Source organism: Stylophora pistillata, chromosome 6, assembly GCF_964205215.1.
Source record: "Stylophora pistillata chromosome 6, jaStyPist1.2, whole genome shotgun sequence".
NCBI classification, from domain to species: Eukaryota; Metazoa; Cnidaria; class Anthozoa; order Scleractinia; family Pocilloporidae; genus Stylophora; species Stylophora pistillata.
In genome coordinates this window covers 13,174,575-13,197,074 of record NC_142524.1, presented here as the reverse complement: position 1 = coordinate 13,197,074, position 22,500 = coordinate 13,174,575, and the positions used below count along the sequence as shown (strand labels likewise).

General features: G+C 37.8%; 3 protein-coding genes, 1 long non-coding RNA gene and 1 pseudogene across 5 annotated transcripts; 2 read left to right on the top strand and 3 right to left on the bottom strand.

Moving 5' to 3' along the window:
- Positions 1-6,652: 6,652 nt before the first annotated feature.
- LOC148728345 (uncharacterized) lies at positions 6,653-9,033 on the bottom strand. Its single transcript, XR_015988698.1, has 3 exons — positions 8,729-9,033; positions 7,969-8,150; positions 6,653-7,678 (listed from the first exon to the last, which is right to left on the bottom strand). It is a non-coding gene; the product is annotated as an uncharacterized LOC148728345 (long non-coding RNA).
- Positions 9,034-11,282: 2,249 nt separating this feature from the next.
- Positions 11,283-14,098, top strand: LOC148728344 (uncharacterized). The gene is made up of 2 exons (XM_088763513.1): positions 11,283-11,868; positions 12,300-14,098. Exons 1-2 carry the CDS (start codon positions 11,537-11,539, stop codon positions 13,297-13,299), a joined length of 1,332 nt encoding a protein of 443 aa, XP_088619639.1. The 5' UTR covers positions 11,283-11,536; the 3' UTR covers positions 13,300-14,098.
- Positions 14,099-14,565: 467 nt separating this feature from the next.
- LOC148728343 (zinc finger protein 862-like) lies at positions 14,566-17,028 on the bottom strand (annotated as a pseudogene).
- Positions 17,029-17,995: 967 nt separating this feature from the next.
- LOC111345326 (uncharacterized) lies at positions 17,996-21,106 on the top strand. 2 transcript variants are annotated; one of them, XM_088763511.1, is made up of 4 exons: positions 17,996-18,297; positions 18,503-18,705; positions 18,798-18,961; positions 19,246-21,106. In XM_088763511.1, the coding sequence occupies exons 1-4, from the start codon at positions 18,282-18,284 to the stop codon at positions 20,357-20,359; spliced, it is 1,497 nt and encodes a 498-aa protein (XP_088619637.1). In that variant the 5' UTR covers positions 17,996-18,281; the 3' UTR covers positions 20,360-21,106. The 2 variants fall into 2 exon arrangements, with proteins under 2 accessions (XP_088619637.1, XP_088619636.1); XM_088763510.1 differs by having other exon boundaries at positions 17,996-18,705.
- Positions 20,452-22,361, bottom strand: LOC148728342 (uncharacterized). The gene is made up of 2 exons (XM_088763512.1): positions 22,313-22,361; positions 20,452-22,238 (listed from the first exon to the last, which is right to left on the bottom strand). The coding sequence occupies exons 1-2, from the start codon at positions 22,344-22,346 to the stop codon at positions 20,911-20,913; spliced, it is 1,362 nt and encodes a 453-aa protein (XP_088619638.1). The 5' UTR covers positions 22,347-22,361; the 3' UTR covers positions 20,452-20,910.
- Between the last annotated feature and the right edge of the window lie 139 nt (positions 22,362-22,500).

Here is a 22,500-nt window from a genome sequence, read left to right as displayed (position 1 = left end):
ATTTTAACAAGATGCGAGCAACATGTAGGATGCTGGCAATGTATACAATGCGATGTACATGTCTTAATTGTGTGCCCAATGTTTGAGCAGTTGGAACACTTCTAGGTGTTTTTGACCCTTGCATGTCCAGCTGCCTCTAAGTACTGTATTCTATTTTTCTTGAGAAAAGATTGTTTGAGTGCAGCAATTCACGTGTGGTTGGTGGATCGAAAGTAATCCTTTGATGCCTTATCATTGTACTTCTCCATACCTGGGTGAGTATAGTGGGCAATGTTTGTGTATAGATTAAGGAATTCAGGAACATGGTAGTAAAAGGCATGCATGTAAGGGGTGACATCCTTAGTTTGGTATAATGCAAGAAAGTTACCTAACAAATTCCCAATCTTGCCTTTTAAATACATAACTTCATCATTACAATGAAAATCAAGCTTTAAATCACCAATAATATCTATGAAATCAGCCCATAGCTTTTGAATTTGGGCACAGTTTTCACAAGTAGGAAGAATTGCTGACATTTCTATATGTTGAAACAATTTCAGCTTCTCAGGACCAGTCAGGTCTCTGTACTCTAATTTCTTGCTTTCTTTCCCAATACACCACTGAAATGAGATCGATACTCCCAGGTTGTTGTGGAGCATTTCATAACCCGCCATTTATTTATATTTGTCTCTTGGAAATCCATCTGTAAATATTACCTTTTTCTCAATGCTATCTAGTGTTCTTAATTGTCTAATCAGAAGTTCAATCAATTTGTCAGAAATTCGTAAGAACAGATGTAAGGTATCAATGACAACATGATCAAGAGGAATAAATGGGAATAAAGGATTCTTTTTACAATTAAACTTTTTTGATTTTGCACACTGCCTTATTTGTGTCAGGTTTCGTGCCCCTAGACTAAGATCAGTTATAGACCATTGCTTATTTGTATCCCATCTCTGTAGTCAGGGGCACTTACACCATTTGCAAGCATAGTCTTGGTTTGCAGCCCCCAGGCCACAAACACAAGCCAGAAACTTCCAGTCTCCCCCAAGGAAATATTCAATATCATATATGCAGTTGTTTACAGTAATTCTTTTAAGCAGCTCCATCTCATTCCTGAGATCAGAGAGACTTTTTCATAGCTTTCAGTTGTTTTTATTATTGCCAAAATGTAATTCCCTTTTCCCCCCCATGGCTACATCTTTCTCATGTAAAATAGTGTAAGTGAAGTTCACTATTTTGAACCTCTTTCCTATCTGTGTTCCATCCCCACTGAGCTATACCTTAATTGTGTTTTCTTTCAAGTCTAGTCTTGTTAATTGTTTTCAAAGGCTGTCTTCAAATTTTACTTGAACACCTTCTGCTTCACCAGGAGTGCAACTCAAATTCCATGAAGTATTTAACTCGTTTAACCGTTTCGTTATCTGGGACAGTTTTGGCATATCTTTTGCCTTGATTGAAAACTGATGCCAGGCTTTATTGGAGATGTCAAATACATCCACATATTAAGATCATCCAGCTCTTCGTCTGTTATTTCCTTTGCAGTATCATCAATAAAAAGAAGTTCACCTTCTCCAAGAAGACTAAAAGTCTCTAACTGACCAGTGTCCTCATTGAAGACTTCTACCTTGGTGGCAACATAATTGTATAAACCAAGGAATGACAGGGTTGTGTGACATTGTTCCTTCATCTGTTTTTTGACACGTGCCTGATCCTGTCGCGTGTACTGCTGAAAAGATTTTTTCTTTGCTGGGCCTCTTCAGCTTTTTTCCGAGCAAGTCTGCAACCTTTTTTGCTAAATGTTTAAATCGTCTCTTGCTCTCTTCATCTTTCTTCTGTGACTTATTCAGGACAGTTTTCAATTTCTCTTCAAGGCAAATCCGTTTAGCTGCTTGCTCAGTCACGCACCCCTCGAGAACTCTTTTCTAACCATTCAGCCGATCGCAATCACCCTATAATATAAAAACATCAACTTCGTTGTAGAACACTTTCAATTTATAATTTGGTCCAAATTTCTACCTGTTAACTTATTTCTTCAGGGCTTTTCCTCCTGATTTGCTTGCCCGTTTGTACGCAGGCAAGTCTGATTTTGGCGCTCAGATTTCTTAAAAATTGACTCAATCTAGTAAAACAAACTTCCAAGGTCCGTGACTTGTTATGTGTTTTACGAACTTAAAAAGTGTAATAAAGATGTAATAAACAGGTACGTTTCATAAACCGGTGGTTACCAATTGTGAAATTTTTCATGAAAATCACAGTGAGCACAAAACTAACAGATTTTAATTTTTTTGTGAGAGCTATTATTGGGCGTGGCCATCGGAAATATAACAGAACCTTTTGTTAACAAGGAGTTTCATATGTTAAACAGATGTGGATAGCAGATAGACTGAACAAGACTTTGAGAAGGTTGTGCGAGATTTGCATGGAAGACAGCACCACAGACAGAGGCTCCAATTCTGCCTGCGCAATGCCTAAAAAATCCTGCACTTTTAGCTTGGGCACATGTGTCCTGTTTGACCCAGTCGATTTCTTCATCTGAAATGCTCCTCTTAACTTTTAAACATTTCCATAAAAGCTTGAGGTATTTCAGATCTAATTTACTTGACTTGTAAACATCTGTTAGAACTGGGATGTTTCTGCTTTTTGTAATAAACTGATAAGTATAGGTAATCGCATGAGACCAAGTAAAATTAAGGATTAATATCACGTGTGTTTTTGAAAGTTGCTAAAATTGCCCGAGTCGCGCAACGACAAAGGCAATTTCTGCAACTTCCGAAAACACAAGTGATATTAATCTTAATTTTACTAAGAACCATATGATTACTTGTTTATAATATAAGGGGCAAAATGTTTTCTTACTGATCTGGCACAAAATGGGATGCCATTGTTACAAAACAAACAGAAATTTCTTTGCCTTGCTAGCTGTTGCAAAGCGATTTTCAGCCAATCATTTTCAAATAATTTTGCCAGGGGCAATTACAAAAATTAAGAAAAATGCCCTCTGTCTTGACCAATCACAATGCAGTAATTTTGCCCCTTACATGATAAAACTTAACGTTGAAGCGGTTGTTTCACACTGATTCAGCTTTTTATAAAATTGTGACACATCCTCCTTTAAAATGCTAGGGTTGGTGTCCTTGTTCGCGGAATCTCCAACAGTTTCAGTTTGAGTGGAGTATCCATCAAAAGATTCAATGTTATTGTCAAGGTTTTCTTTTAACTTTTTAGCAGAAGAAAAATCAATTTCTTTTGCCCTTGAATAGATAACATTACTAACATAAGTTGGAAGAAGCTAAGAGCATTTTACTTGCATACAAGCCAACTTTCCATTGATTCGAGTCTAACATTCGATATAAAATAAAACACTGGCAGTGTGTGAGCAGGGTTCAGCTAGACCTGCCTTACAGCCTAGGCAATGAGCAAAGAAAACTCTTCCATCTTTTCCTATAATATGCCAGATATCGCATAGTAGGTGTCTTCTCAGCGAAAGCCCATGCCGGAGCATAAACTTTTGAAGCCAGCCTTCAGTGCCTTTAAACACATCTTGTTCGCTTTCTGGGCACCTTTCATCATAAGAGTATTTTCTTTTCACCATAACAGCCCTTCTCCCCTCTCAATCTAGCGTTTTTCTTCCCTGGCCTTTGTGCTTTTCTTTCAGTACTGCAATCGACTGTTTATTCTTACACCATTCGCGAATGCACCTCATGTCCATCACCTTGTATTTCTTTGCTGCATGTTCTATAGCCTTGAGTTTAAAGGACATGTCATAGTTTTGCCTTTTCTCACCTTTGTGCGATGTAGGTGCATTGTGCTAACTGGACATTGCAACCAAAGATGCGTACTAAAGCTCTAGGAAGTGCTATGGGATTTACTTTTATTACTTAACGACCAAGACCGTCCAAAGGTCAGTCGTATCTGATTTCATGTGTGATGTCCTGACATCACATGTACTCAGTGCATTCGTAATAGATATACTGTACAGCTCCATTTCACATCATACTTGGCACTGGGATTCCAGAGATTATTATAGTATTATGGCAGAACAGATTGGAATTTCAGTTTTTCTGTCATATCAAATGGAATTCAAGGCTACAATATGTGGAGATCGTATTTACAAGGCAACCTGGTCTCCAGTGATGAACAAAGTACTAATTTGCAAGAAAGACAAACGTGAGGAAGCTCAAGAATATGACTTAAATGCAGATGGGGTTTACAAGGATATATCCGAGCAGGGTATGTCCCAGTTGAACTTATTAGAGTGCTGGCAGTTTTTTTAGCCTCAAACAAATTGAACTCTCTCACTGTACAAGTATGGGGAAAACAAAAACGTGAAGTAGGCCTTGTAATTCTGGGACGCTACAATGCTAGGACAAGGTGAAAGAAAATTGCTGAGATCAAGAGGATTAAAGAATGCTATCCTTACTTTGAACTGGAAATTGAGCAGGATGCAACTTGCACACTGCTGTTAATTAAACAAGAATGCAAATAAATTGATTGTATTGTACATCTGTTTCCAGTTTATTTGTGGTTCTCAGGGAAGGGGGGCGTTTGTTAGAGAGGGGTGTTTAACTCAAACTTGTCAGCTTAGGGGGTGTTAATAAGATAGGAGTCATTCATTAGAGAGAGGGCGTTTATTAGATCATTTACGGTATGTATCAGAAAAAAATTCTTCCCCTCATGGACGCTGCAAACCCAGAAACCACTTTGAGACTTTTGTAGTTCTTGAACTGGTCGTTAGCATTATGACTTGTTTCCAAAACCAAGAAACTTGACAAGTCCGACTGCTCTATTGGCGGTAAACACTCGGGATTGAGCTCTTTATCTGGAATAGTAGCTGGATCGATGCCAATTCTTTCAATTTTCTGGATGTAAGGAATCTTTATATTACCCTCTAGTGATGTAGCATACTTCGACAATACTGTTACTGACATTTACAGGTCTATAAATGCGCTTTTCAATGAGAAAATGAAAAACGCTATGGAAATGGCTTTACTTTACATATATTTCCTGAGTGCTGGATGCTGTAATTGGATATGCCTGTGATGTCACATGAAAGTCAAGAATAGATGGCAAGTGTTACAATAAATGCATGATAATTATCAAGGACCAAGGAATTAAAGGCATCTGACAGTGATGTAACATATGGAAGGTTTGCAATTATAGGAGGTCCAACACTATTTAACAAACCACTATAACTTTCACTTTACTTTATTTCGCATAAGTCAACCATAACGGGAAATTTGTCAATATCAGGAGTCACTGTTTAGCTGACCGTGACAATACTGTGGCAGATTCTCTCAATGCCTTGTCATGTTTATGTTTGCATCGTGGTTTTGTTCTTTTAGCCCTTATGAAACTTCTCTGTTGGCACTTGTCGTCTTTGTCCCTGGTCTTTGTATGTCCCAGGTTCAAACTGAGGACTCAGTCAACACTAAATTTATCCCAACTGGTTGCAGGACGTCCAGAAACAAAGTTATGACTGCAGATGCGTTCGTTTCTCTCGATTCCTTCAGTTAGTTTATCTCAACTAGTTACAGCAATCCATCTCTTTAGCGAATGCTGTTGCTTTGTTGTCTCTTTTGTCAAGGAAAGCTGTGCACAAAGATTGCGGGCTGTAACTTGTTGTTGAGATGTGTGTCACGTGACTGAAAACAGGGTATCGGCAATACAACAACGTCTTTATTTATAATCAAAATTTAACTTCTAGATTAAGACTACCTGCAATATAGCGAAGCTAATTGAGGCAGGTAGTATGAGAAACATGTCAATTACATGTATCTTATTAACCAAGCGTGAGGGCCATACTGGGAGAATATTGGCCCAAGGTCTTGACAGTACGGACCGAGCGCAGCGAGGTCCGTACAAAAACAACCGAGGGCCGATATTCTTCCAGTACGGTCCCGAGCAAGCTTGGTTAATAAGAGATTTCTTATACGACTGAAGTTCAAAGGGAAAAAGGTGCGGTATCATTCGGGACCATTCGGGACCATTTGGGACCATTCGGGACAGTGCCCGGTCCAATACTTAGAGAATATTGGACCGGCAATAGAGCATTTTGATTGGTTGATTTTAGTTATTGGCCCTCTGACTGCCCGAGTCGTGTAATAAATATTAATATCCCTGGTAAAAATCCTGTTCAGGATCCTGTTCAAGATCTTGATAGGATCCTTACTAGGATCCTACCTGAAATCCTAGTCAGGATCTTGTACAAGATCCGATAGGATCCTACAGGATCTTGTACAAGATCCTATAGGATCCTACAGAATCTTGTACAAGATCCTCTAGGATCCTATAGGATCTTGTGCAAGATCCTATAGGATCCTACAGGATCTTGTGCAAGATCCTATAGGATCCTATAGGATCTTGTACAAGATCCTATATATAGGATCTTGTACAGGATCCTGTACAAGATCCTGAAGATTTAATAGGATCCTGTATATGATCCTATGAGATATTACAGGATCCTGTACAAGATCCTATAGGATCCTGTACAAGATCCTGTAGGATCCTACAAGATCCTGAAGATTTAATAGGATCCTATGAGATATTACAGGATCTAGTACAAGATCCTATAGGATCCTACAGGATCTTCTATAGGATATATAACATAATTACAGGATATATAACAGTTCTGTACAAGATCATATCAATGCACAAGAATAAAGTAGATGCATCTTATAAATTTATTTTAATCTCATGTTTACAACTGTTACATTAATTGTAGACATAATCTATATTTCAATGAAATGACAATAGTGATGAGTGACCTGATCCATATAACTATTAACTATGAATTATAGATCATGCATTGGACTTGTGTAATTGTGGTATTAAGCATTGCACCTCTAGTAGGAAGAAGTAACACACTGGCATAGAGAATAATCTTTTCTACAAATTGATATAAAAGATGCCACAATGGAAACCATACTTTAAATTCAAGTATGTTGTGAAATGAATGCACAAGAAAACACAGCCAACCAAAATGTCTTATCAATTATTTTTATGTAGACCAATTAAAAAGTTATGCTTCATTTAGGTTGCAAATTTTCTACTTGAAAGGCTGTTGTCATGCCTTTAATAATTACTTATTATAGTCATTTGCAAACACCTATGAAATAAAGTGTTCTTGTGTTATGAGTAGTAAGATTCATGTATTGACAAAAGTAACAAAACAGCTGAAGTGTAGCAAAGCACACTGGAATCATTTTTCACAGGCTTTAGCAAAGAACTATAGACAGTTTACAAACTGTAAGGTTATTGTGAGGTGGGCTAACCCACATCCCTTCAAAATAACTTAACAATTAGCACATTTACAGAAATAAATCTTTGTTGAACTTTTAAAGAAACACATGGTTACAATGGAGCAATTGCAGAATATCCAGCCACCCAGCTTTGAAGAATGAAGCACAACACCATAGAGGCTATTCCAATTCAATGACATGTAAATGAGAGGCCATCTGACTTTGAAGAACGAAGCATAACACAATAGAGGCTATTCTAATTCAATGACATGTAAATGAGTGGCTGGGTATTCTGCAATCTAGCCGTTACAATTAATCTTCATTCGAGTTTCTTGCTGTAGCTGACTGTTTGCTCTTATAGGACTCTAGTTTGTCCAGGCACTTCTGGTTCAGGGATACTCGAATGTCGCTCCACATTTTATCCAAGACTTTCGCACCATACTTGACATTTATGGATCCTTTCAAATAAGCAATTCATGGAGAATTTATTAGTTGCGTGTATTACTACATTGTCCTATTCCACAGAATGTTCATAACCTATTGGGAATTCTAAGTGAAAATCAGTTAAAGATCTATCACATATATGATGCCACTATTACTGTTACAGGCAAATCAGTAGTCTCACAGCCTACAGATCTGTCACGCACATGGTGCCCCTTATACTTCAACAGACAAAGTATCACTGTAGAGTAGTTTGAAGTCAACAATATTTGAATAATCATCGTTATGAGTATTCCTGAATACTTACTCTTTATCATGTTTATTTTAGACTGATCGAGTGGGGGCTTCCTTGCCCCACCATCCTTGGGCTCCACACAGCCATTTCTCATCTCCTCATCTGTGAATAACACAGAGGAGAGCTGTTGCATAAAGTTTTGGTTTCTTCTGCTTCGCTTGGACATCTATGAGCAGATTTGTTCCATTATATTTCTGTGAACAAATAAAAATAAATAAATTCCAATCCTCCCAACAATATAGTGGAACCTCGATTTAACGAGCCTCTTTACAATACTTCAGTTCCTGACCAGCAAAAATTACAGTAAAATGGATGACGCAGAACCTTGATTTAATGAATCAATTTCCCCAGTCCCTTGGTACTTCGTTAAATCGAGGTTCCACTGTCATATGGCCTGATGCCCAATGTTGGCCAAGGAAAACCATAGAACCAATTCTTTATTTTAGACAAATTTTGAGTGTTGATGTGTATCACACACTAATGCTAAATTCACTATTTTATCACAACACCAGGAAGAAAACCATGATGGCAGGAAAAGAAACTTCATTCACTACTATCCCTACCACTTAATGGGGTGATAAGTTTGGGTATGCAATGGCTGCCATAGATTCTCCACATGCCAAGAACCTCAGAGCATTTGAAAAAGTAAGAGGGGCTAATGACTGAAAACTGTTAATAATGCCTAGAAACAAAGGACTGACCTTGTGGTGTGCACCTAAAGTGATGGGGCTGCAGTCCCCCTTACCCCTTCCCCTCCCTCACAGTGCCTTACAATTTCTATTTCAGTTTCCTCTTCTGGGCTGGAGGGCAACTCGCACTTCACTTGATGCGGGCTTTCTCCAGTGAAACTGCTATTTAGGCTGTCCTAAAACGATTAAACAAATTTAATATTTTGAGTTATATGTTTGAGAACATAATGACAATATTTATTGGATTGTATCAAAGATTATAGAATATGTCACTGAATATTAGAAAATGTACATAGAAGATAATTACAGATGAGATCATTGCACCTGTGAAGAAGACCCTGCTTCCTGCCTTGTGTAAACCTCATTGCTTTCCAAAGGAGTTTCGCAGGTTCCTCTCATCGACGACTCTATCTCCTTCAATTTTAGGAAAATCTTTTTAAACTCTTTCAAGACTGTTTCTTGGAATTGATTAGGCTTCTCGCCAATCCCTTCAACCTCAATGGTTGACGCCAATTTGGAAACCTGAAACCTAAGGAATCGAAACCTAAGGAAAAATTTTATTGCTAAAGTGAAATACATTTGTATCTATCTCAGAAAACTTTTTGTTTGGATTAGGATGTTAAGCTGTTTTTTCATGGTACTACAAATAAAAATATTGTTTTAAATTGCTGCTTGTCCCCTTGAATTTGATATAGACAAACCTGCACTTCATGTTTTTTAGCCAAAAGCTCCTCTACTCGTTTTTGTTCCTCAAGGAGGTCCTCCTTTTCAGAACCAATACCTGTTTAAATAATGTATTAAATTAGCAAAATGAAACTAGATCAAGTTCTACAATTGGTCAATACTACAATAAGTAGAAATTAATAAAATTGTCCTGCATCAGGAGACTATTGGCAAATTTATGGACCAATAGAGGTCAAAATCATTTTCATCAATACATCCATATATCCATCATACATACTGTCAACACTTTGCAATTGAAGGGAAAAATGTTACCTTGAAAAGTGTAATCACTGCCATCATCATCATCCTCGTCAGATTGCAAGCCTTTGCTTTTCTTTTTTTCCTTTTCTGTACATTCATTTGCTAAGAGGTTGTTAAAGTTAAAATATATAATAAACTAGTTACTGTAGTAATGAACTTGCCAGAGAACTATTGTGTAGAAACTCTGCAGCAAACTTTGTACTGAGCTTTGAACATTTTGTGAACTAAGATCTATTCTACACTCTTACTCTAACAGACGGACTATTAGTCTCACAGCATGAAGATCTTTAACTGGTACAGACAGACTACCTTTGATTATGTTTACAGCAATCATTTGCAGTTGGCATCAACAAATATTTCCAAAAGATATTTAACATTAGTTACTCACCTTTTCTTTTAGGCTGAAGAGGAATATCTTCTTCGATATCTACCCCCAAAGCTCTTGCGAGGACACTTTGTCGCCATTTGCATGCATCTTCTGTTCCTGTGTGAAAATTAATTTTTTTCTTTAGAGGAAAAGGAATAGTTTATTGTTACAAGTTCAAGACACATTATGCAAATTTGTATGGCTTTAGTTAGCATACCTTGAAACATGACTAGGCCAGGCCAAACACCCCTGGCATCTTTCACTCCGACTTTTTGTTTAATTCTGAAGTTCTTTTCTTGGATCACCTTTGAGGGCACAACAGAGTACTTCTCCTCTTCACAAAGTAAACTACAGCATGACTTTTGGAATGTGAATCTAAGTCATATGATGTAGACAATTAAACTGCATATTAGTGTGACCGAGGCAGGTTCTGGTGTTGTTATTTGAACAACGAGACAGACTTATAGCCACAATAAAATTTATTTATACAGGAAAGTACAAAAGAAATAATACTGATAAAAAGAAAGGGTGATTGCAAGCTAAAAGAAACAAATGACAAATAACAAATCAATAATTTAAAATAATGAAATAAAACAATTAGTAAAAAATACAATTGATTGTCATACAATAGCAAGGCACTGACAAGACAACCCTAAAGCATTGCATGACAGAACAGTAATCACTGTGTGACACTTAAAAGACTTAATCCTCTTAACCAAACAGAACTATTGAATGGTGGGCTATTCTTAGAATCATACATGAAATGACCGGAAACAAGTCAATACTGATAAAACAATAGCTCAAAACAACATAACATTAGATAAGACTAATTTCAATTACAATTTCATATTTTCCTTTGACTTAAGACGAGGAAGACTGGCAAAATCTCATTCAGTGACAGGACAACATCTGTCATTACTGATGGACTAAACGATGAAGACTGTAGTGAAATATCTGATTTCACCAATGAACTTTAATTCAAGTATACAGATAAATGCAATGTTCTGAAAGCTGAATACAATCTTGACACATTTTGAAAATGAATCAACTAATATAAGGATTCAAGCAAAAACTAAACAATTGGATTGAGATAAGTACACATGAACCGTATTACTCTTGAACTCGAACTGTAAGAAATACAATAATAGCCCTTGTAGAAATCCAGTATATTTTAAGTATACTTTAAATCGCACTTTAAAGTATACTTCATCTGTACTTCAAATATACTTTCAGAAGTATGGTACTATACTTTTGGTCACTCCAAAAGTATACTTTAAGGCCCGGTTCAAACGTCGAACTTTACATGTGCCGAACCTAATAATTAGGTTCGGCACATGTAAAGTTCGACGTTTGAATCAATTAGGTCCGGCAGATTTGTATTCGGGTCGACCTGCCGTTCTATTCGACCGGGCTTGTCGGATAGAACGGCAAAAGATCAACTTTGATTCATACGTCGAACCGTTTCATGTGCCGAATCTAATGCATACATTACAAATACATTAAATAAATTAATTTTTACCCAGAGTTCTGCACGATTCTTATGTTTGACATGCGCATACGACTTGTTTTGATCTTTTCAAACAAAATGGCGGGAAGAGCGGAAGATATGTGTTCCTCTTGCTTCGAGAACACGAAATATACGTGTCTGAGGTGTAAGAATTACTTTTGTATGCGGTGTTCCGTATTTGAAAATGATGAAAGTGTAGCGGGTTGGAAAGCAGGCAGTTTGGTAGCGTACTGCGAGTCATGTTTTCGAGAGAAAATGATTCTTGAAGAAACCGAAGGCAATGATCACGAGGAGACCAGTGTGGGTCAGAAAAGCCAAGAGTCAAGCTTGAATGTTAAGTCCACAAAGCCACCCGCTATGAAAAGGTATGCTTCTCAGGTCATTCTGATATTATTTCTCTGAAAAGCCCCGAGGGGACGTGAATTAAGTAAAGTACGTAAGCTTAAGTATTGATAATGTCCCTTCTTTTGTTCTAAATGGGCTACACACTCAAATTAAATTTGCTTGTTTGGTCAGTTTGAGCTAATAAGCAAATGCTAAGGTTTGCCATGGATATCTCGGTCATAAACTTTTTTTGTTTACTTTTTTACTGAAAGGTCATGAGAAAAGACATTTTTGAAGAAAAACATGTGATCATTTCAGTTAACATCATTATATTCATAATTTCCTCAGCGGAGATTGTAGGAAGTTTCAAATAGTAAAATTTGGTTGTCTAATTTTCACCAACCCAGGTTATGAAACATAATTATAATAAGCTGATGAAGCTAATATCTAGGTTTGAATGTTTGTCCTATAGCAAAAACATTGACGCAAATGAGGATGAAGATGATGTTACAAGTGAAGAGGGTGATGACAATGAAGATGTGGACAAAGCTTTGTCACTATTTGTAAAGAAAGGAAAGGCCAGGAAGGGCAAAAGACCTGGGCGAAGACCTCAATGGTGCCCGAAAGTTCTTGATGATTTCATTGACATTGTTGTTAACAGCAATGAGTTTAAGACCAAACTGATTTTTACGAACACCAAGAATCAGAGAAATAGTCCAATTTATGCCAAAATCTTGGATGAGCTGAAAGGCAGGGCATCAGCAAGAGGTGACAAGTTCAACATGTCAATTGCCCAGCTGAGGACCAAGTTCAAAAAGTGTGTCAGCCAGTGTAAACAAGCTGCACTAACTCAGAAAACTGCAACCGGAATAAAGAGGTACCAGGAAGACCATGGGTTTGGAAGCTGGTTCAATGCCTTGTTTGCAGTGGTTAAAACAAGGGATTCCTGTCAGCCCGAACGTGCTTTAGAGCCATCATCATCGTCCTCTCCATGTACCCCTGGAAGTTCTCATGATGACCACCCTTCTGATAATGCTGGGGACGAAGATGCCCTGTATATACCAAAAAGGTCTGCAAAGAAGGAGAAATTTGCTAAAGATAAACTTGACAACACCCAAGTGATGAAACTCATCACTGAAGTTGTCAGAAATGACCCCACAAAAGAGATGATCAGCTTTCTGAAAGACGAAATGGAAAAGTCCCGGGAGCATGAGTTGAAGTTATTTCAACTCATGCTTGGTCATAGAGCCAATTCAGGCTTGCCTCCATCATCCAGTATGGTGCCTCCATCCTCCAATATGGAAACAGGGTTTTACCAATCATGGAATCAGGGCTTTCCCTGTCATGAAGCAGGGTTTTACCCATCATTGCAGGGTTCTCAAGGGCCACAACAAACCACCCAGGAAAGCATGTCTGAAGGTTCTTATGGGAACCCTTTCCTTTATGGCAATGGAAAATACCAGACATTGTAGACATAGAGCTTATTAGTTATAATGTGCTCATAACTATTACTTTGACCACAGTTCTTCTCAGGTCTATTTATTGTGTTGCATTGGACAGCATTCTTACTGGTTTTAACTTAAGTTCTTTTTTGCAAGAATAGATTTCTTTTGAACACTTTGAATTAAAAAAAATGGTTGAATATGGATAAATTTATTTCTACGTTTGTTTCAGTTCAATATGTTGCAAAATGATGATACAGTAACATTTTTTAGTACCGTAGTTTTTTGATTAAATGCCGGGCTTTCAGTAAATGCCTGGTCTCCAAGGTGGAGTTTTAAATAAACCCCTGAAGTATCTATTAGAGGTTAAACAAGGTGCAGATATAATGTAACAATTTATGTCTGTACAAATGTTACCCGTGCCCCATTATAAAGCCATACAAAATTTATGAAGAAATAACCAGAACTTCATGAATAAAGAGCTCAAGCGAGCTTCGGGGGTCAAATAAACCCTAGGTCCACAATGTTTCAAAAAGGTAAATGCCAGGGGTTTTTAATTGAGAAAAGACGGTATATCTGCTGTAGGGCAATTGCAAAATATACATAACAATCAAAGGAGTTTTATTTAACATGAATAAACTACAAGGAAAATGTGTGTATATCAGAAGTAAAATAATTATATGTTGAATGTTTTTTTTTTCAACAATATTTGCAGTACATAAAAATTGAATGTTTAAACTTTATTTTTCTATTAATATTAAATTTATGAAAGTCATCTTTCATTGTTGTTTCAGAACATAAATGCAATTAAAAGCAATTTACCATTTAAGCTGCATAGTCAATGGACAAGTTCTCCTTACTGGTCTCTTTGTTTCCTTTAGTATTAGTTGGGAGAATTTTTAATTATTCAAGGGGATGTCTATTTGCTGATCACTTCCTTAATTCTCACAACCTTTTTATGACTGGATTGACGCTGTGAAGAAAAAATTTGATCTTGACAACAATGAAATCGAAGAGGGGATGAAACTTTTCCTTTGGTACCCTCAACAAGCAGTAATTTTTGTGAAGTGGCTCAACATTTTTCTCCAAGATTGAAGATCTTAGTGGGCACCCATATAAAGGGAATAATGCAAAGTTTATCCAATTATTCCAATACTTAAAATGTGGGACCCAAAATAACTTATAACAACAAAATTGCCACCATCAAATTAACATCAAAATCAATTTCACTGCACATAGACCACATATGCTCTACCACAATATAACCAACGGAAAACACAAGATCTAACTCAGTGCTCGAAACTAACTTTTTGAAATGGTTTTCCCGGGACAAGTAGTAGGAAATTTTCAGTAGTCCTGGAAGGAATCTAACTAGTCCCATATATTGTTTTGAATCATTCACTCAGAAGAATACGCAGTTACATCTATCTTCCAAGGAAAATGATGGACCTGAAATTGTCAGTACCATGATATCTTATCTATCCACAGTAATATAAATAGTTTTGAAATAAAGGATAACTAGAAAATCAACATTGTGAGGTGTTTTCATCTGTCACTGTCCCTTAAACTTTAATCCAAGAAGTTAGGTCGGCGAGCCCTCTGTGATTCTTGCACCCAGTGAATAATGGCTTTCTCAGCAACAAATTCTTCTGGACTGGGACCATTCAGACAAATGTTCATTAAGTGGTCGACTGTGGACACGTCAAGGGAATTTCTGTATTCAGTCTTAAGTCTTGACATACAAGAAAAACCCCTTTCACAACAAGAGGTTGAAACAGCCATGGTAAAGCTTATCTCCACAAGCATAAGCACATGTGAGAACTGTGCATGGTTTACTTTGTATATTTGGTTCCAGAAGACTTGCTTTGTCAGGGTTTCCATGGCCCTGGTATTCAAGGCATGTAGTTTCAAGGATAGCCATTCGTCTTTTGCCTCATCAATATCAAAGTCATTTCTGTTCAGCACATCTCTGTAGTGATTGGCCAGGACCACAACATCCTCCTCACCATACATTCCTAGCTGATCCCTTGTTCTTGGCCATGAATTGTGATCTGTAATCACAGCTGCTGCTTTCAGAACAGGAGAGCAGAAACTCTCAAACCTTTGCTGCACAAATCTCCTTGAATCACTGAGAATATTTTCCCTGTTTCTAGCAAATGTTTCTGTATCATTCTCTGCTCTCTTGAGATTCACATCCTGAAATACTTCTCCATCACCAACTTTTTCTTGGAATGACTGCAAATGCCTACCTCTACGTCTGGCCATGTTATGCAGGGCAAGGTCAACCCTGTCTAGTTCATGTTTCACATCTGATACTGCAACTTCATTTCTCTGGAAGACAAGGGAGACTTTGGATATTTCAAAAGCAATATCCCACAACAAATGCAAGTACTTTAAAAATCTGTAGCTAGTCAGTTTTTTGTAGACATTTTTCGCTCTTCCTTGCATCTCAGCAGATGAATCATTTGCTTCTGCTGTATGAGCAAAGTGTGCAACTATCACCTTGTAGTTTTTCCCAACTAACACTTCAATTGCTCGTAAAAAGTGTGGTACTCATCTGGTCCCATCAGCCTTTGTAGGTTTTCCCACATTGACCTCCATAGCATCTGCAAGCTCCTTCAGTTCTCTTACTGCCTTGGCAGAGTACCTGTAGTGTTTCCAACAGCCAGTAAGCACTTCTTTCACCTGTTTCATGACCTCACATGACTTGACTGTGTCAGCAAAAGCTAGTTCCAATTTATGAGCAACACAGTGGATTCCAATTACATGTGGAACTTGGGCTTGGAACATTGCCACAACACCACCTAGTCTACCTATCATGACTGAAGCACCATCTGTACTGGTAGAAATAAGCTTTTCTTTCCAGTGCTCATCTTTTTCGTCCATCACTGTTTCAATGGCATGAAGAATTCCAGGTGCTTTTGCACTAGGAACCTCTTTCAGTCCCACATAAAATGTTATGGTTTCTGCTGATGGCAAAGCACATCTCACATAAACAATTTCCTCCTCAGTCACACTAAAATCTGTGCTTCCATCCGCCAATACAGACAGAAATCGTGCATTCTTAATAATAGCTGCTTGTTCTTCTTTCATGACCTGGGATATATGCTTACAAAATTCTTTACATCCATGATCATTTCTATATGTTTGTCCTAACACAAGTCCATTTTTAGTTTGAAGAGAACACAAATGAGGAAAACTGGAAAAAGGCATCTTGAGATAGCATACGTAGTAGGCTGTATTAAACAGCTTTTCCATCTTTGCAACAGTATCTTTCTCTAGTCTTAGCAATTCAGCATCGATTGTCCCTTTTCTTGCACCTTTGGTTTTAGCAACTTTAGCATCCACACTCAATACATGTCCAGCAGATCTTTCATGAGATCTTAGCCCGTCCAGCTGAAAATTTTGACTCCCGCAACAAAGCGAAGACTGCTTGTTTTTGCTGTTTGGAAAATGTAGGCAATATTGGCAGAACATTTTCCCTGACTCATCATCGTACATCAACCATGCAAATTCCTTTCTCCATGCTTCCTTAAAAGCCCTTTCCTTTTTGGCTTTTTTAGCTTTTGGCTCAGAATCTTCACAGTCTGTTGTTGTTGAAGCTTCTTTATCTTTGCTTGTACTTTGCTTTGTATTTTGCAGTGTTCCTCTGAAATAGCCAAGCAAAGAAAAACAACGGCGAGCGGCCATGATGCGAATCAATTTCCCGCCATGCTGCTATCTACTGCGCATGCTAGGAAGTCTTTGCTTGAACCAGTTCCTCTCCATTTTCAAAATGGCGTCACGGCATGCCCCTTTGCACGTTCGTAAATAAAGACAAAGCACACATTTAATGGATGTTTTTATTGACTTAAAATTCGTAAAATACAAAGCAGATAAAAACAAGAAACTGCCTACTCGTCCAAAGGTAAGAGTAATCGTAATTCTCACTCGTCCAATGGTACATTTTACTCGTTTTTGACGAGTGAACGACCGTTAGTTTCGAGCACTGTAACTATAAACAACCTAGTGTTATCATTAACAGTTCTTTTTTACTGAACATGGCTGACTTTCATGTGGTGTCTCTGTCAGTGCTGCTGATCAGATTGAATGTATAGCCTGCAAGGCAGCCAGACATGTATTAAACAGCAACAACAACAACGAAAAAAAGAAACAGCTGTTTAGTTTGTCTGCGCTGCAGGCTAATTAAATCTTGCACTTGATACAATCATATGAAAATAATTTGGTGAAAATAGTAAATGTATCAGTACTGAATTAACAGACTTTGCCAGTTTCCTTCTGAAGCCATAGTTTTTCACATAGTGCATTCCTTACTTTTTTTGCCTCCAGTGACACATCTCTGATGCTTGAACAATTTCTCATCTGCAACAGTTTTCTTATTTCCTCACGATTTCTCTTTTGACCATTTGCATCCAAACTCAAATCAAGCTTTTTTGAAATGGCATCTCCTCGTGCAATGCATATATTGTGGAGAACCATACATGCCAATGTTGTTAAGCGGACATTATCTTGACTGCTTTCACTCTTTCGGAGTAGGACCCTCCACCTACCCTTGAGCTGCCCATAAGCACCCTCTGTAACCATGCGAGCTCTGCTTAAGCGGTAATTAAAGTAACGTTGCTTGGGGGTCAGAATTGCATTAGTATATGGTTTCATCAACCATGTTCGTAGAGGGAATGCAGAGTCCCCCACTACAAGTGGTGGAACAGTAACATCTCCTACAGTTTTTCCAATAGGCCCTTTGCAGCTAGGAGGTCACGTGCCTAGCAACGCCGAATTGGAGAGCAAGCTCTTCTGCGACGACAAATCGAATGAGTGTCTTGAGCATCACGCGTATGTATATCTGAAAGGCGGTTATTTTGAATTCAAGCGGTAAATACCATTCCATCTCTCAAAATCCAGTAAGTTTAGCATATAAATATAGCTTTTAGCACATCTTCAAATCGGAAAGGTTAATATTAACTGGGATCGCGGCAAGAATATCAGCGTCAAGTCGACTACGAGTTACAAACATGGCTTCTCCTCCAGGTATGTAGAATAGATCTTGTCTTCTTCCTGCACTTTGATAGCGACGTTTGGACGATTAATACAAGTAAAAAGAAAGAAAATACAGTAATTCACTACGCCTTAGGGTTTAGAAGCTGTTTACTTTTGAAAAACATAGAAGTTTGGCTGCTTATTCCCCTCAAGACTATGGTGTCGGAACCAACAAGCGTTGTTTTCATTGTTGTAGATATCGATATGGACGAGTCAGTTGAACAATCCATTACGGGCAGAAAAAATTCTGCATACCATTGCTGTGTTCCCCTATGTAATGGGGATTCAAGGTACCACGAAGATTTGCGTTTCCATCGCATTCCCGGTCGTACCAAGGATGAAAAGTTGAAGAAGGAATGGCTGGTGAAAATCCGAAGAGACGAAGGTCCTGACTTCAAGGTATTTTATAGAGACATTTCGATTTTCAAAGCATTTGGCAAGGATTTGTTCGGTCAACTTGTGTCTAATGGCTTATAAATTTTCCCATTTAGATAACAACTAGTACGAGAGTATGCTCAAGGCACTTTACCAAGGAAGATTACCTTCCCCCCACCAAGTCTGGTAGCCAGCGACTGAAAAGAGGTGCTGTTCCATCGAATTTTAACTGGAATTCCTCCTTCAAAGCACGAAGAAAGATTATTCGACATGTCGACAGGTAATATATTCTTTGGTTATGTTTTAATGCATCGTTGAGTTTATGAGGTTACAATGATAAGTCTAGACTAGAATGCTTCTTTCTTATTTTTAAATACTGTATCAGTTTTGGATAAATATTAACTGCTATTGAAAGCATTTGTGAAACCTTGTAGAAGGGATGTATGGTTAAAAAGTATATATACAGACCTCAGGTTTTTCAATTTCTAGAAGGATGTAATTGTTTTAAAATTTAAAATTATGTAAACTATATGAGTATATTAAATTTTTTGGCTTTCTTTGCAGAGATACTCAAACAGATGATAGTGACACTGATGGAGTGGAAAGTGAAGCAATGCAAAGCAGGGAAAGTGTGGAAACAGAGGTGCAGTCTCTGAAGGCTCAGCTTCTGGCCATGCATGGAGAGCTTGAGGCGAGCAGAAAGGAAGCAGCTGCAGCTAAAGAAGAGCTAAGAAATGTCAAGGCTAAAGCAACATTAAGTAAATTTGGTCTGGAGAGATTTGGTCCAGACAACGAGAGTATAAAATTTTACACTGGCTTTCCCACAAATGAACATATTAAGCTTTTTTTTAATTTTATTAAACCCAGTGCTGAACTAATGACCTACTGTTATGCCTCTGGAGAGAGAGAAAACAGACCAGCCTCCAGAAATATGCTTCTAATAGATGAAATGTTTATGTTTCTTGTTCGGCTTAAACTTGGATTATTTGAGCAAGATCTTGCTGATAGGTTTGCAATTCATATATCATCAGTCTCTAGAAAATTGGTAACCTGGTCCAATTTTTTGTATTTTTTTCTTGGAAGTCAAATCATTTGGCCCTCGAGGGCAGATGTAGATAGATGCATGCCTGAGGGTTTCAGAGAACTCTATCCTAGCACCAGAGTGATTTTAGACTGCACAGAGATTTTTGTGCAAACACCCACATCCCTGTTGTTACAGTCACAGCTGTACTCATCCTATAAGAGCAACACAACTTTGAAAGGTCTTATTGGAATCACCCCTCATGGAGCAATATGTTTTGTTTCCACTTTATACACTGGAGGGATTAGCGACAGGGAAATCACAAGATGTAGTGGTATTTTAGACCTCTTAGAAGCAGGAGACTCAGTGATGGCAGATAAGGGGTTTGATATAGGTAACATGCTACAGGAGTATAATGTTGAGTTAAACATCCCTCCTTTTCTGGAAAATCAAGGGCAGTTTTCAACTCAAGATGTGCAAAAAACCAAAACTATTGCAAGCCTTAGAATACATGTAGAACGTGCCATCAGAAGGGTTAAGGAGTATCACTTTTTGGATTCCGATGTTCCTCTTTCAACTTTAGGTTCAGTTAACCAGCTCTATTCTATAGCCTGTCTTCTAACAAATTTTCAAGGTCCCTTAATCTTATCAAAGTGACAACATTACAATGTAGTGCACTCATTTGGATTAGAAGATCATTCAGAAGGATTAAATATTTAAACTATTGCAAAAAGTGTAAGTAGTCATAATGAGTCTTGGTAAATTTTAATTGTTATTATAAGGTGTCAACTGTTACTGGATATAGTATTTCTGAATCAATTGCTCTTTAAACATAATATTGGACATTTTTGGTGTTTTTCTTTTAAGTTTGGTTAATTGGGGGATTACCACATATATTTAATTCTTGAATTTGAGTATGATGATGCAAGTAAATAACAAAACCTTGGCTAAAAGAGCTAAAAAATACTAACAAGAAAGTTAGGTCACATTTCTGTTTCTGCAAAAAAATGCTCCATGCATTCCATGGGTCAACATCACCTCATCCCTCATCCTGACATTATCTGGTTGGCACCAATTTTAGAAAAGTTTTTAAATCTAATATAGTTGTACACAAATTAGAGCAAATATAGAATGGGTTAAAAGAATATTGAAGCTAAATCTTTTCATAACAAATACAGTCTTGAGAGTAAGCAAAGACTAGAGGCAAATCAGCTTAGATAGTAATTGAAAAAAAAAATGTCCACCTTATCTTTAGCCCCTTGGAAAAAAATGGGATCAAAAAGGATTCTTGTGCAGACAAACATGTCATCATTCATGTAACTGAAAAAATCGCACCAGTCTAGACCAGTGAGGCCCAACTGGCACTGGACTTGGTAATAATAAATGTCACTCTTCTTTAAAGAATACTGGTTAGTATTATCCTTGGTAAGATATCTCACATCATCAAATGAGGTTGCCCCCTCCCTAACAACTTTAACCTCCAGTAAACCAAAGGGGTTCTGGTCACTACCAAGGGCATCCAAATCATAAACTTTCCGGTCAGGGCTGCAGCCTAACCATGGGCATTTAGGATTTATAATTAATCCTGATGGGAATAAATTCACTCTGCCATTTTTTGCTACATTAGCATAGACTGTTGCTGCATGGGGTTCAAGTTCTACACCCCTCTTCATTGCTGGAGTTTGAACAAATCTTGCCGGGTTCAGCTGACTTACAAGGTTTTCAAAATTTGAAACTCGCCGGGCAACTGTACCAAACTTGCTTGCTGTTATCCGCTTCTTTCGCAAAAGACGCCAAGTCTCGCTTAAACTTTGAGTAATTGTTTCTTCTTGTACCCTGAGAGAAATCTCACTTGTGACAGAAAGAGAGTCAAATAGGGCTTGCTGGTTTGCCTCCAGGCACACAGACACATTATTTTGAAATCTATCATTTGCACTCTCAAGTGGTAAATCTGGAAATGCAGTGCAGGTAAAATCATTTACTAAATAGTCTGCAGACATTTTTTGTTGATAAGAAATCAAACACCCTTTGGGGACATTTCCAAATTTGCTTGGGACAAATGAAACAGATCTCAGGTCCTGCTCAGAAGGAACAATGGTTACAAACAGAGGCTTTGGCTGTAGACTGTTAAAATGCTCTTTAGTCATTGTTCCATATATTGGTGATGGGGAGTACAGGTTGCTTTTGATGTATTTGTTGAAGGATGCGCCTAGCTGAGGCTTCTTCACAAGTACATTTTGAATTTGCTTTGCTTCAATTTTTTTCCCCCTAGGCACACTCCAGCGCTGCTTCATGCTGGTGCATGTTAGATCATCTGGCAGAGTTCGATGCCCCAGTTGTTTAAGTAAAGCCAGATAATAGAGAAGCCCTATAACATGATGGCAATACCCTCCTGATCCAGCCACACAAGAGCACCTTCCAGACAAAGAATTATTAGCCATGCTTGAAGAAACTTCCAAGGAATGAGGTGGCTCGTTCTTCTTCATCGAACGAAAACATTTCGATGCAATTTTCACCGCGTCGTTGGCCCGTATCACTAAAACATTAAAACATAAATATAAGATTCTGATTGAGAAAAACAAATAAGAAATACTCGATTTTATTACTGACCTTTAATCTCGTGTAGATATCCAGGTTCTGCCATAAACTTGTATGCCTTCGCTGTGCTAGTGCATCCAGACATTTTTTTTTGCATATTGGCCGACATCATCGAAGGTCAGCGAGGGAAATATTGAAAGATCTTGGCTCTCTTCAGCTAAAAAAAGCAATAAAACAAGAACATGAGCAACATAAGTCTA